We start from the raw sequence: 14621 nt of genomic DNA, 5'->3' as shown, positions 1-14621 counted from the left end.
GTATTCTTCAAATGTTTGATTTTAGTTGGGGTATCAGTGGAGAAAGTCACTGGAATGCTTATCAGGTAATGATCCTTGAGAAGTGTATGTCAGTTACTCAGTAACTGAAGAATTCTGTTATCTGGAGATAAAACCGTTACTAACTTGTCAGGGACCAAAAAGAGATACTTTCAGGATCATATAAGTAACATAGTATAGTTAGGTAAGGGAGAGAACATAATTTCTCTTTAAAATTTTTTAATTTAAAAATATAAAATTTATGTTTAAAACTAAATGCAACAATTTACTATGGTCTTTTTTAGAACTAAATAAGACACATGAGGGAAAGAGGATATGAGGTCAACAGAGTTAATTTTGTCACAGACTTGCTGTTTTGTGGGGCCTAAGAGATAACTTTGTTTATAAGCTCAAAATTCTCTGCTCTGAAATGGTTAGCTCAATATTAAGATGAGGTTGAAAGAACTGACCCAGACCAGAATTTCTACTTTAGCGGTCATGAATATCAGCTAAGGATCTTGTTAAGAATCAGAGCCTTCCTCTGAAAAGGATTCTCACATTCAGTGGGCTTGAGGTGGAAAACAGTCATCTGAATTTTATGTGTGCATCCCAGAAGATTCTGAAACAAGCCTCAGAGGTCACTGTAAGAAACTAGACACAATACCACCACCACTCTTAGATGGTGAAAGCATCACACGAGGCTTCCTTTTCCCTATCTTGTTCCTCAGTTCTTTTCAACTGCACTGCCTCTTCTATATTAATTCTTAAAGGTAAGGATATTCTTAAAGGTAAATTATGTTTAATTCTTAAACATAATTCAAACATAATCCTATGTTAATTCTTAACAGTCATATTTTTAGCAGTGGTACTTGCACAAAATCCTAGGGTGGGAAAATTAATTTCCGATGTCAGTTCTTAACGTCTCTTTTTTGATTTTAACTGAGAAAATGTGACAGTACAAAGTGGTTTTACACGACAATTTAAAGTGAGGAGAGATGAATTATTTGCCCTTTTGCGTTCTTACTGTACTTTCCCATAATATTTAAATTGTTCATGTTTTATCTTTACCTCACCACCACTTATAGGTATAATAGAGTAATCAAATAATGTTACACGTTCATGAGTGGGTAGAAAAAAACGTGAACGTTTAAGATCACTGAATGGAAATACATTGGGCACATGTAGGCATACTTTCCTAATTTTTTAGAACACTTGATTATTTATATTCTTTAATAACCTAATATTTGATAGTTATATTTTCTTTCAGTTAGATGACGATAGATGGTGTCAAAGAAATAGTAGAGGTCGTTTTTTTTTAAATTGGAGTATAATTGCTTCACAATGTTGTGTTAATTTCTGATGTACAACAGAGTGAATCAACTATGTGTATACATATACCCACTCCTCCTTGGATCTCCATTCCACCCAATCTGGGTTGTCACAGAGCACCGAACTGAGCTCCTGTGCTATACAGCAGCTTCCTACTAGCTGTTTTACACCTGGTAGTGTATATATGTCGGTCCGTACTCTCCCAGTTGATCCCACTGTCCCCACCCATGTCTACATGTCCCTTCCCTATGTCTGCATCTCTATCCCTGCCCTGAAAATAGGAACAAAATTGGGTCATTGGTAGAGATGTATAGTAGGGTCACTTTTTAAGAAATGTAAGTGCTTACACTTTAGAACATAAAGTGATAGCATTTAAAGAGCTTTTTATTTTAGTTGTAAAAATGTGGCTGTCAGAAATAGGAAGAGCTATGTAGCTCTAGTACTAATGATGAAAAAGCTTTATTTTCACTATACTGGGTGTAGCATTTTAAAATTTCAGAACAGTGATGCTTCACATAAAAAAAAAACTGTATCCTTTCAAAAAAAACATTTTCCAGTAAACTTCTCTAGCAATATGGCTTAAATCCATTTCAGTACATACATTGACAGCTTTGCTTTGAACCTAGATTAGCATCTGTGCTAATAAGGGCAGTGCTTTTAAGAAAACTTACATTTCAAGAGGTTAGAGTTCTCAGATTATAGATTGATGTTGGTAAAAAGTTTTTATTTTCATATTGTACCCAAATTGTAAGAAAATGTTTCTTTTCAACAACACTTAATCTGAAACACTTAGTGTGAACAATCTGATGTAATCCAGTTTTTATGCATATATTAAAATCTCATTTACTTAGAAAAGTTGACAATTATCCCCTTCTAATAATTCAAAAGTATTACAGGATTTCCCTCTTCTTTATTGAGTCTCAAGATATAACTGGCTTGTTAAACAAAACAGTGGCTCTTTACACTGGGTGCATATTAAAATCATCAGGGAAAATTAAAGATGGCATCATTCAGTACTTCCTTCATCAGAGATCTTGATTTAATTGTAGTCCTCCCCCCCACTTCGAAGATTCTAATATAAAGCTGGGATAATGTGATTACTTTAGTTCATTGTTTTTCAAATAGCTTTTGGTTTGGTGTTAGCAGAGAGACCTACCTTATTTAATCTTTCCTTCCACAAAAAGTTTAATGGCAGAAATTTAACTGTCTCATACTTTGAAAAAACAACTCTGCTCCCTTCCTAATCTTATCTTGCTTAGAGTGATTGTTGTTTGGACTTTAGCTGCTTTTTGTTTTACATAAACAAGTTGCCAAGGAAAGTGACTTTATGTTAATTGAAATTTTGGGTAATAGGTGGGGGTAGTAGTATTCCCGTGAGTGCTTAATTTTTTTCTCTGTGTGAAACTGCCCTGAGAGACCCTTAACTATTTATAATGCCTGCGAGTTTTAATTAGCTATAGATGAAAGAGGACAGGGCATTTAGTAGGCAGGTCAAGAAAACTCATTGATTGTCAAATAGATGTACTTGACCATAATACTTTTTTGTCCCTGAAATGGAAAATTTTTGTTTTTAACTCTTAAAAAGTTAGCCATACATAATGAAAAGTTTTCCAAGCCAAAACTAATTACTTGCTATTTGTATTTTTAAATGCCTGGTATTGATATTATGAAATAAATGTTGACATTTTTGTGATCTGTTCAGACTCTTGAGACTGGTTTCAAACTGTTTTTAACTTGATGCATTATGAATTTAAACAGTGATTGTTCTGGGTGTAATTATCTATAGTCAGTTCTGTGAATAGTACTTGATTGAAAAACGCCATGTACTTTTGAACTGGTTAATATGTGTGCAGTTATGTACTTCTTTGCCTCTTATACTTTTGAATGCAAGTATTTGTGAGTCATTCATTTGTGGTTTTGCTTATAATTTCCTCTTCTTTATGTTATCTGTGTATTTTTTAGTGATTCGCCTTTACCAGTCTCCTCCCGAGTCTGCTTTGTTAAGTTCCATGATCCGGACTCAGCAGTTGTGGCACAGCATCTGACAAACACTGTATTCGTTGACAGAGCTTTGATAGTCGTACCATATGCAGAAGGTTTGTGCTTTGTTTAACTACCTATGTGGGCATCCTATGATGACCATCTACCTCAGTGTAGTTTTAGAGTGAGCATTAGTAGCATGTTAAAAAATCTAAGCTATTAACATTTTGAAACCCTTGTTATACTGTGGTCCATAGTTTTTACATGAAGGCTTCCTAACTTAAAATTCAAAATCTGATTTGTTTTTATAAGATATTTAACCTTTTGCATTACTTTAAAACATTTTAAGTTCATTAAAACCACTTCCCTAATCGTAATTCCTTAAGATACATCTACTTAGCTAATTTAATATTGTTTTATATAAAAGTCCTGAAGGTGAATGGTTCACTTCATGAACATTTACACAGAAACCTTCAAATAAATGCATGATGATGTTTCTATTTTGAATAAATGTGACCAGGTTGGTTTTATTTCCATAGTGATTTCTCTTAGTGATTCTTCTTACCAATAACTTTAAAAAATATATCCCACATTGAATTTCAGTATACCAAGGGTCGCAATGGTTTTGGTTTTTATGAAGTTTAATATTTTCTATAGCTTAGGTGCCAAATGGGCACTGGGTGTTTTGTTTTATGCCAGATTTTCTTGTTCATTCTTGCTGTATTTTCTAGAATATCTCTAAATAATAAATTCTTCTCTCTGTTATTTGTGTGTGTGATTTTTGTAGTGGAGAAGGCAAATGCAAAACTCTTCCAGATGACTGAAAAACAGTGGGTCCTCTGCAGCTACAGGGGATTCTAGACATTAACTAAAGGCCAGCAAGCACTCAAGTCCCCCAAGTGTTTTCCTGGTGTAACCATTTGTTAACTACATTTTCTCTCTTTTTACATTTTAGGCTGTTAAAGTAATTTGGCAGAAAAATAATGAGCAGGGTTTTTGGATCTTAAAAAGCCACTGTGACAAGACAACACTATCTTTATTCCACTTTGTGAAATTTTCTAAGACATACTTTTTACTTAGCTTGTTCCCAGTGTACTGCTACTTTATTTGTTTTTCGGTAACTATAAATTTAGTGAAAGAAATCACTGAAATATGTTAAAATTATTGGATTTTATTAACATATGCTGACCAGGGTATAAATGCTTTCCCCTTTCCTTAGTGAACTGGTCAGTGGAAGCAGAATCTAGATACTGTTAACTTTAGTTGCTATCTTTGAATACTGATGTGAACATTTAAAACCATTCCTTGTAAAAATTGTGAAATGTCTCGTCCTTAAAACTTAGAAAAATTTCCTCTGTGGTTTTCTAAAGAAATTAAATTGCATTCATGGATAAATTAAGGCATGCTATATAACAGTAAATCTGTCTCCATGCTATTAAAGTATATGAGCCCAGTTTTAAGGTTTTAAAGTGTATATATATATATATGTAGTGATAAACTTGTGAGTGTGTTTTGATTAAGCAATTTTCTGTCAGTGTGCCTGTTGTAGGATGACTTACCATCAAGAGAAAATTTACAGAATTCAAATTAGGATAAGTAAATGTAGAACATAGCTTTTGGAACAAGGGTCAAATCATGTGAGTAATTTGCAAAACACTAGTTAGCCTTATAATTTTAAAAATTCTTTTTGGCCAAATATTATGTCATAGTTCCCAAGCCTTGAACATAATACAGTATATCATATAACAAGATTTCATAAATATTTTTAGACCATAGTAATTTTTTTTAATTTGTTTTGAAACATATTTAGGGAGTACATTATTAGAACTACAGAACTATTTAGTTACAGAATCTATTAGTATATTACTGGTAATTACTGGTATGATATGCTGTATTAATGTTGCCTCCACTAAATAACTGATGTACTCAACCCTTTTGTCACCATTCACCCTGGTTTTAGCTCTTAAATTATGCCGTTGCTTCTTGGTCAGTGTTTTAGAGCAATAGACACAAAGTCTACGGTAAGGAATAGTGTTTAACCAATAAAACTGAGATAGCTGAATTTGGAAGGAACTCTTAATAATAATGGATTTGGGGACTATTTAGGTTCCTTGGTTAATGTTTGTTTCTTTTGTCTGTTTCTTTTTCTTTCGTTTCTACACATTCATGCAGTATTTCATGGTTCTATCAAAGCAGCAGTAAAAAAAATACTCTTGACGCATGAAAATTAACTGGTGAGGGGCCTCATTGCTATTTTTAAATTGTAGTTTTATTTTTAAATAGTCTTTTTTTAATCAGAGGATCAGATGCATGACTTTTTTTTTAATGGATGCAGATCTTCTATCCGGTGTCTCACAATAAATTCAAGAGGATTTTAGTTTGCCAGAAATGTTGCAAATGCACTAATTTTAGCAAGATGTTGATACTTAATATTATCCTCTTGAGACATAATTTTGCATGCAAAATTATCCCATAATCTTTGTAGGTTTGTTAATACTGATGCATTAATGCCCTATATCTAAATCTTCTCCCTTCTCCCCCCCTCCATAACTCTTGGTATCTAAATTGATGACAGCTCTGACACAAGCAAGATAACAGTGCTGTGTAGTATACATTTGTTTTATATTATCGGCACTTCTCAGTTTAGGTGGAAGGAACCATTACCTTTATTTAACAGTGGTTTTTCTTTTTTGTTGTTGTGTTTTACAGTTCTTTTCCCTGGTTCAGCCTGAACTATATACCAGGCCCTGCTGAAAATACCACCCAACAGTTTTCTTCTGCAGCTTATCCAGTTTCTCTTAAGTGCCCTGTACATATTGTATGTTTTATGATGAGATGCAGTTTCTTAATATGTATTACAGAAATACTACTGGTATTTGCAAATATGTAGTTAAATTGTATTATTGAACTCTCATTTTGGGGGCTTGGGCACATTAACAGATTAATCCATCTGTATAGGGCTTTTGCTGTTGGATAGAATTTAAATTGTCTACATAAATATTTGTCTCAGGACCCTTAGATTTTATCTGAATACACAGATTAGGCTTTAAAAACAGACATACATGTTGTTTTTGGCTTTAGGAGTTTGGCTAAGTTAGCTTTTGAACTGACACTATATAGCAGCATTTTTTGGTATGGTTAGCATGGCACATATTGGAACATAAAGCATTTTACTGTACAGGTAAGGAATGTGCCATGTTTTACTTTTTCTCTTTCTCTTTTCCTCTCACTCACTCCCACACACATCCTGTGTGTATTCAGAGACCTTCAGAAACATTCATATTCATTTTCATGAGTCAGCAAAAGCCCTACTCTTGATTCAACAGAATATTTCCTTTACATACTTTTTTCTCTTAATTTTTACAAAATTGTATGGTAGGTGTAAAAGAAAATCATAGTAACTGTACCATATTATTAACCCCTAAATCAAACTTTTTTTGTCTTGTGTATCTTGATTTTTCTGTGTGCTTTATAGTGAAGCAGCCGACACGAGTCGTTGTTCATAAAACAGCTTTTGAAAGTTGAGAGCACACCCCTGGAGAACCGACTGTGCTTGCTTACGTTTGGTTCATGACTTAAAAATCGAGTACAGGTGATGAAATCTTGGCAGTGTTAACAAAAAAGTAGTGTGTATTGTGCTATTTTTTTTTTACTCTAGAAACTTAACCATTTGTAGAGAAAAAGGAAACAAATTTTCACACATTGAAGTTTCATTCTGACATAAAATTAATGATAAATAATCATAGAAATCAAGCTTTATATTTTAGCGAACATAAGTACTTTCAACAAACTCAGGTGGTGTATCAGGGAGACATTTTCTGGGTGTTTTTGTGTGTTTTCTGTCTTGCAGAAGAGTGTGTTCTAATGCATGGGTGTTTCTCTGCAGGAGTTATTCCTGATGAGACTAAGGCTTTGTCTCTGTTGGCACCAGCTAATGCAGTGGCAGGTCTTCTGCCTGGTGGTGGACTCCTGCCTACTCCTAACCCACTTACCCAGGTATTAGTTCTATTGAATTCTTAAAGCATGGAAACGAACACAGAATGGTGGATAAATCTGAATGTATTTGTGTCTTTTTTGAGTCCTGTGTGATTCCACTTCACAGACTATTGTCACATGGTCAGAGTATTGTAAAATGCTGTTGTATTATAATCATAAGTATTAAAGTGGTAGTTTATATTTTAAGGACATTCTCAAAAACAATATATATCTTATCATTTTGTCACTGACTCTCAAAATAGCCCATAAGTCATGAGGCATATTTCTGTTGCAGATGTTTAGTATGTTCGTCTGAACTGAGAAAATTAAGGTGTGAAGTTGACTTTTTTTTTTTCTTTCCACATACCCTTTTATCTTTTGCTCTTGGGGTTTACATTAAGTAGATAATGTGAAGATGAATTTGAAGATCTGGGTAATTCATAGATACCTTGATGTATAAAATTGTATAATAAGCCAATTTTATAATAGTTAATCCTTAACATGAGTTTGAACTGTTTGCTCCATTTATATGAGGATTTCTTTTTAACTACTACATGGCTTTCCTGGTGGCTCGGCCGGTAAAGAATTTACCTGCAATGTAGGAGATCCAGGTTTGATCACTAGGTCGGGAAGATCCCCTGGAGAAGGGAATGGCTACCCACTCCACTCCAGTATTCGTGCCTGGAGAATTCACTGGACAGAGGAGCGAAGTGGGCTATAGCCCATGAGGTTGCAGAGAGTCGGACACAACTGAGCAACTAACGCTTTCACTTTGAATACATATTATAGTACTACACACCCAAGATTGGTTGAATTGAAATGTGGGCCAGTCGATAATGGAGAGCTGACTGAAGTTACAGGTCGACTACATGAAGAGTCAGCACTCCTAGCCCCCATGTTGCTCAAGGACAGTGATTGGTTAAATTATAGTATGTTTTCTGCCTATACTTAATAAGTAATAATGAAACTAGGAGAACTTCAAGCACAGTGCTTGTGAAGAGGCTCAAACTGCCTGCAAAGTTATAAGATTTTGCATTGTTTGTGTGCATTAAATTGACTAATTATGAGGAATTCCTGGTGGCTCAGAAAGTAGAGAATCCTCCTGAACGCAGGAGACCTGGGTTCGATCCCTGGGGCGGGATGATCCCCTGGAGACGGGAATGGCTACCCACTTCACTATTCTTATCTGGAGAATCCCATGGACAGAGGAGCCTGGCAGGTTACAGTCCATGGGGTTGCAAAGAGTCAGGCACGACTGAGAGACTAAGAACATACAACAGGAAATTACTAGAGAACTCTTAATGAATATATCTAACTCAGGTATAGAAAGCCACTACTGCTGTGGTAAGAAATGTAAGTATTAGTTGCTAAGTCATGTCAGATCCTTTGTGACCTCATGGACTGTAGTCCACCAGGCTCCTCTGTCTCTGGGATTCTCTAGGCAGGAATATTGGGATGGGTTGCCATTCCCTTCTCCAGGGGATCGACCCACCCCAGGGATGGAACCTGGCTCTCCCACGTTGCAGGCAGATTCTTGACCATGTGAGCCACCAGAGAAGCCCTAAGGAATAAACTTAAGGTATACACACTTAGCTGTGGGGTGGAGATCCCACAGCTTATAGACTTCAACTAGTAATCATCTGACCCTTTAGAGGAAAAAAGAAAACGTTGACATACTCTGCCAACCTGACAGTATAAGACATAGAAACAAAATTTTAAATAAATAGAATCTGAAATTTCACAGATTGGCGCTGTTCCATTGGCTGCTTTGGGAGCTCCTACCCTTGATCCTGCCCTTGCTGCACTTGGGCTTCCTGGAGCAAACTTGAACTCACAGGTAATTTAATATCCTTGAACTCTGAGCTCCTTTTGTAATTCAAGAATTTTCTTCATTAGATTTTAGTTTCCATTTCAACAGCAGGAGATGACCAACTGTTACATTGTAGTGAATTTTTTTTCTTATGTAAACTTGTTAATGAGAGATTTAAAAGGTCACTGCATTAGCCCCTTGCCCATCAAAGAATTTCTCATTTTATGATGTTCAAAGTAAAGACTAGTTTCATAGGAAGCCACTACCACATCAATGTTGCAAAGTCAGAATACAAGTCATGAAAAGATAGGAATGTGTTCATAATTTGTTCTCTTGTCATTTACTCGTAAATTTTTGTTTTCCCTCATTGCAATTTAGATTAACTTTTCTGAAGTTCTTTATGAAACTTTTTGATTATTATACAGACTGAGCACTTTGATTTTTGTTTTACATGTTTCCTTAAAATGTTACTTATCCTCAGGAAATCTTTAAATAAGCAGGAGTTAGTCTATAAAATCTGGACTGTTCAGCTACATCATCTTTGTATTTAACTTGATAAAGCAGTTCTGAATATCCAGTACTGTAGTCACTATTGTCATCTGTTTATTTTTTGCAGCTAGAAAATTTACTGTGACATATTTCCCTGGCATTATATTTCTGTTGGTCATTGTGGTGCTTGGGATATATTAGCTTCTATAGGTTTGCCAAATTGTTCTAGGTCATTTCAACATACTATAAAAAATTAAAATTGTAATCATTTATTGTGTTTTCATTTTTAATATTTTTATTTTCCAGTCTCTTGCTGCAGATCAGTTGCTGAAACTTATGAGTACTGTTGATCCGAAGTAAGAACTTTTTTCCTTTTGTTTCCATTGATGATAGAAATATGTCAGTGTCTACAGATAGCACTTATTTTTTGATAGCTAAAAGAAATTTATCTCACGGCATGCAATCAGTTCAGTTCAGTCACTCAGTCGCTTCTGGCTCTTTGCGACCCCATGAATCACAGCATGCCAAGCCTCCATGTCCATCACTAACTCCCGGAGTTCACCCAAACTCAGGTCCATCGAGTCGGTGATGCCATCCAGCCATCTCATCCTCTGTCGTCCTCTTCTCCTCCTGCCCCTAATCCCTCCCAGCATCAGGGTCTTTTCCAATGAGTCAAAACTCTTCGCCTGAGGTGGCCAAAGTATTGGAGTTTTAGCTTCAGCATCAGTCCTTCCAATGACCACCCAGGACTGATCTCCTTTAGAATGGACTGGTTGGATCTCCTTGCAGTCCAAGGGACTCTCAAGAGTCTTCTCCAACACCACAGTTCAAAAGCATCAATTCTTTGGTGCTCAGCTTCCTTCACAGTCTAACTCTCACATCAATACATGACCACTGGCATGCAGTCCATAATCCTATTTTCTAGAAAGAAAAATCCAGAAGTGTGCCCATCTATAAAGTGTTTTGTTTTGGTGTAATTTTTAATCTTTGAAGATCATTGTCAATAGCTTAAAGCAGAGTGACCAAAACCATCTACGAGAAAAATGCTGCAAGGCAAAAGGGTTGTCTGAGGAGGCCTTACAAAATAGCTGAGAAGAGAAATGAAAGTCAAAGAAGAAAAGGAAAGATAGTGCAGAATTCCAAAGATTACTTAGATAAAAGAAAGCCTTCCTAAGTGAATAGTGCAAAGAAATAGAGGAGAACAATACAATGGGAAAGACTAGAGATCGCTTCAGGAAAGTTGGAGATGCTAAGGGATTATTTCATGCAAAGATCAGCACAATAAAGGACAGAAAAGGCAAGGACATAACAGAAGCAAAAGATACTAAGAAGAGGTGGCAAAAATACACCAGTGAACTGTACAGTAAAGGTCTTAAGGACATGAATAAAAATGTGATCACTTGCCTCGTGTCCCATATCCTGGAATGTAAAGTCAAGTGGGCTTTAGGAAGCATTACTGTTAACAAGGCTAGTGGATGTGATGGATTCCAGCTGAGTTATTTCAAATCCTAGAAGATGACGCTATTAAAGTACTGCATTTTATTAAAGAAGTGAGGGAAGCACTAGCCCAGAGTAAGAGTAATATACATCACATACTAAAAGTCACTGTCTTTCGGTGCTTTGAAAAGTTTTATTTGTGCTGCAATTTATTTTTCCTACTTGACATATCACAGATTCTTGAGATGTTTTTATTAGTCATTTCTTGGTGTGTTAAGTGAAAGTCACTCAGTCGTGCTCGACTCTTTGCAACCCCATGGACTATACAGTTCATGAAATTCTCCAGGCCAGAATAGTGGAATATGTAGCCATTTCTTTCTACAGGGGATCTTCCCAACCCAGGGATCAAACCGAGGGCTCCCGCATTGCAGATGAATTCTTCACCAGATGAGTGTGTTAAATCTGAACGAAATTAATTTTCCTTTTTTTCTTTTTTTTTAATTGGAAGCTAATTAAGTTACAATGTTGTAGTGGTTTTTGCCATACATTGACATGGAACAGACGTGTGTACATGTGTTCCCCATCCTGAACTCCCCCGCCACATCACTCCCCATCCCATCTCAGGGTCATGCCAGCGCACCAGCTCTGAGCACCCTGTCTCATGCATGGAACCTGGACTGGCAATCTGTTTCAAATATGATAAAATACAGGTTTCAATGCTATTCTCTCAAATCATTCCACCCTTGCCTTCTCCCAGAGTCCGAAGGACTGTTCTATACATTTGTGTCTCTTTTGCTGTCTCGCATATAGGGTCATCATTACCATTATTCTAACTCCATATAAATGTGTTAGTATACTATATTGGTGTTTTTCTTTCTGACTTCACTCTGTATAATAGGCTCCAGTTTCATCCATCTCATTAGAACTGATTTTCATTTTAACTGGGTGAAAGTCGCTGTCAGCAAGTAAAGCATGTGGAGGAGGCAGAACAGAATCATTTGACTGTAGTAGTTGTTGGTGTTTTTTCTAAAAATAACCAAGTGAAATCCAAGCATGTATCTACCATGAAACTTATTAAGTAAAATATGACTAATAGAGTTAAATAAAAAACATCCCATAGTCATTCTTATTTACATTTTACACTGCCCACAAACTGCCCATCCTCAACTTGGTGTCTATAGTTTTTTCTCATTTTTATAAACCCTTTAGCCTTTGCAGTCAGGAATTTCATAAATAACTTTGGTATGTCATTGGGTTCTGCCTCAGTTTGTCATCTGTAAGCTTAAAAAGTAATTCTCTTCCCCAAGAAAATTAGGATGAAGTAGAAAACATGAAGGAACATTCTGTTAATCAAAAATCACTAGCATTATTCTCATTTACTAGCAATTCTTAGAAAGTATATGAAAAGTTCAGGGATGTTCCGCAAAATTAATTTTTTTCTTATTTGAAATATCTGTGTCTTTTAAAATGGCGAGTGCTATTTTGCATAGTACCGTTTTACTGTATTCTTTATGATTTTGTCAAAGTTATCATGGAGTCTTCTCACTTTTTTTCAAGGAGTATCTTAGTAAACTGATGATAGGAAACGTGTATTTAATTAGATATGCAAATATGTTTTTAAATGTGTCAAATGCAATTCTTGGTTCTATTCCAGATTGAATCATGTCGCTGCTGGTCTTGTTTCACCAAGTCTGAAATCAGATACCTCTAGTAAAGAAATAGAGGAAGCCATGAAGAGAGTACGAGAAGCACAGTCCCTAATTTCTGCTGCTATAGAACCAGGTAACATAGATTTATGTGTTGTTTGAAAATATGGTAAATAATACTTCTGTCATTTTTTCCCCATATTTTGGTAAAAGTTCATTCTGAAACATTGGTGCCTAGGATTACCTAATGCTTTGTGTGGTATTTTGGTTGTTTTTAATTTGGGGGGTTTTACTGTTTTTTTAGTCATTTATGTTTGCGTAAGCTCAGGTATGACCTAAATCAAATCCCTTATGATTATATAGTGGAAGTGAGAAATAAATTTAAGGGCCTAGATCTGATAGAGTGCCTGATGAGCTATGGATGGAGGTTTGTGACACTGTACAGGAGACAGGGTTCAAGACCATCCCCAAGGAGAAGAAATGCAAAAAAGCAAAATGGCTGTCTGAGGAGGCCTTACAAATAGCTGTGAGAAGAAGGGAAGTGAAAGCAAAGGAGAAAAGGAAAGATACACCCATTTGAATGCAGAGTTCCAAAGAATAGCAAAGAGAGACAAGAAAGCTTTCCTCAGCAATCAAGGCAAAGAAATACAGAAAAACAATAGAATAGGAAAGACTAGAGATCTCTTCAAGAAAATCAGAGATATCAAGGGAATATATTTCATGCAAAGATGGGCTCAATAAACGACAGAAATGGGTATTGACCTAACAGAAGCAGAAGATATTAAGAAGAGGTGGCAAGAATACACCGAAGAACTATACAAAAAAGATCTTCATGACCCAGATAATGACGATTGTGTGGTCACTCACCTAGAGCCAGACATCCTGGAATGTGAAGTCAAGCAGGCCTTAGGAAGTATCACTACAAACAAAGCTAGTGGAGGTGATGGAATTCCAGTGGAGCTATTTCAAATCCTAATAGATGATGCTATGGAAGTGCTGCACTCAGTATGTCAGTAAATTTGGAAAACTCAGCAGTGGCCAAGGGACTGGAAAAGCTGCTTTTATTCCAATCCCAAAAAAGGCAATGCCAAAGAATGTTCAAACTACCACACAGTTGGCACTCATCTCACACGCTAGTGAAGTAATGCTCAAAATTTTCCAAGCCAAGCTTCAGCATTACTTGAACCTTGAACTTCAGATGTTCAAGCTGGTTTTAGAAAAGGGAGAGAAACCAGGGAACAAATTGCCAACATCTGCTGGATCATCGAAAAAGCAAGAGAGTTCCAGAAAAACATCTATTTCTGCTTTATTGACTATGCCAAAGCCTTTGACTGTGTGGGTCACAATAAACTGTGGAAAATTCTGAAAGAGATGGTAATACCAGACCACCTGACCTGCCTCCTGAGAAATCTGTATGCAGATCAGGAAGCAACAGTTAGAACTGCACAAGGAACAACAGACTGGTTCCAAATAGGAAGAGGAGTACGTCAAGGCTATATATTGTCACCCTGCTTATTTAACTTCTGTGCAGAGTATATCATGAGAAATGCTGGGCTGGAGGAAGCACAAGCTGGAATCAAAATTGCAGGGAGAAAGAGCAATAACCTCAGATATGCAGATGACACCACCCTTACGGCAGAAAGTGAAGAAGAACTAAAGAGCCTCTTGATGAAAGTGAAAGAGGAGAGCAAAAAAGTTGGCTTAAAGCTCAACATTCAGAAAACTAATATCATGGCATCCGGTCCTGTCACTTCATGGCAAATAGATGGGGAAACAGTGGCTGACTTTGTTTTTCTGGGTCCTAAAATCACTGCAGATGGTGATTGCAGCCATGAAATTAAAAGATGCTTATTCCTTGGAAAGAAAGTTATGACCAACCTAGACAGCATATTAAAAAGCAGAGACAATACTTTGCCAGTAAAGGTCCATCTAGTCAAGGCTATGTTTTTTCCAGTAGT

The 14621-nt window shown here is 36.2% G+C and overlaps 1 protein-coding gene across 25 annotated transcripts in view; it reads left to right on the top strand.

The window, feature by feature from the left end:
* SRSF11 (serine and arginine rich splicing factor 11) overlaps window positions 1-14621 on the top strand; it is a 46759-nt gene that overhangs the window by 14953 nt on the left and 17185 nt on the right. For 6 of the 25 annotated variants that reach the window (XM_040232581.1, XM_040232578.1, XM_040232592.1 and 3 more), the window contains 5 exons: window positions 3289-3422; window positions 7193-7302; window positions 9026-9118; window positions 9887-9936; window positions 12672-12799. In XM_040232581.1, the coding sequence (XP_040088515.1) occupies window positions 3289-3422; window positions 7193-7302; window positions 9026-9118; window positions 9887-9936; window positions 12672-12799 (515 nt within the window). Of the gene's footprint in view, window positions 1-3288; window positions 3423-3466; window positions 7303-9025; window positions 9119-9886; window positions 9937-12671; window positions 12800-14621 lie in introns of those variants that run through there. The other 19 variants (XM_040232591.1, XM_040232590.1, XM_040232589.1 and 16 more) reach the window with 15 other exon arrangements.

Source organism: Oryx dammah, unplaced genomic scaffold (assembly GCF_014754425.2).
Source record: "Oryx dammah isolate SB20612 unplaced genomic scaffold, SCBI_Odam_1.1 HiC_scaffold_28, whole genome shotgun sequence".
Lineage (NCBI taxonomy): Eukaryota > Metazoa > Chordata > Mammalia > Artiodactyla > Bovidae > Oryx > Oryx dammah.
Note: the sequence above shows the minus strand (reverse complement) of the source record. Positions and strands in the feature narration are given on the sequence as shown.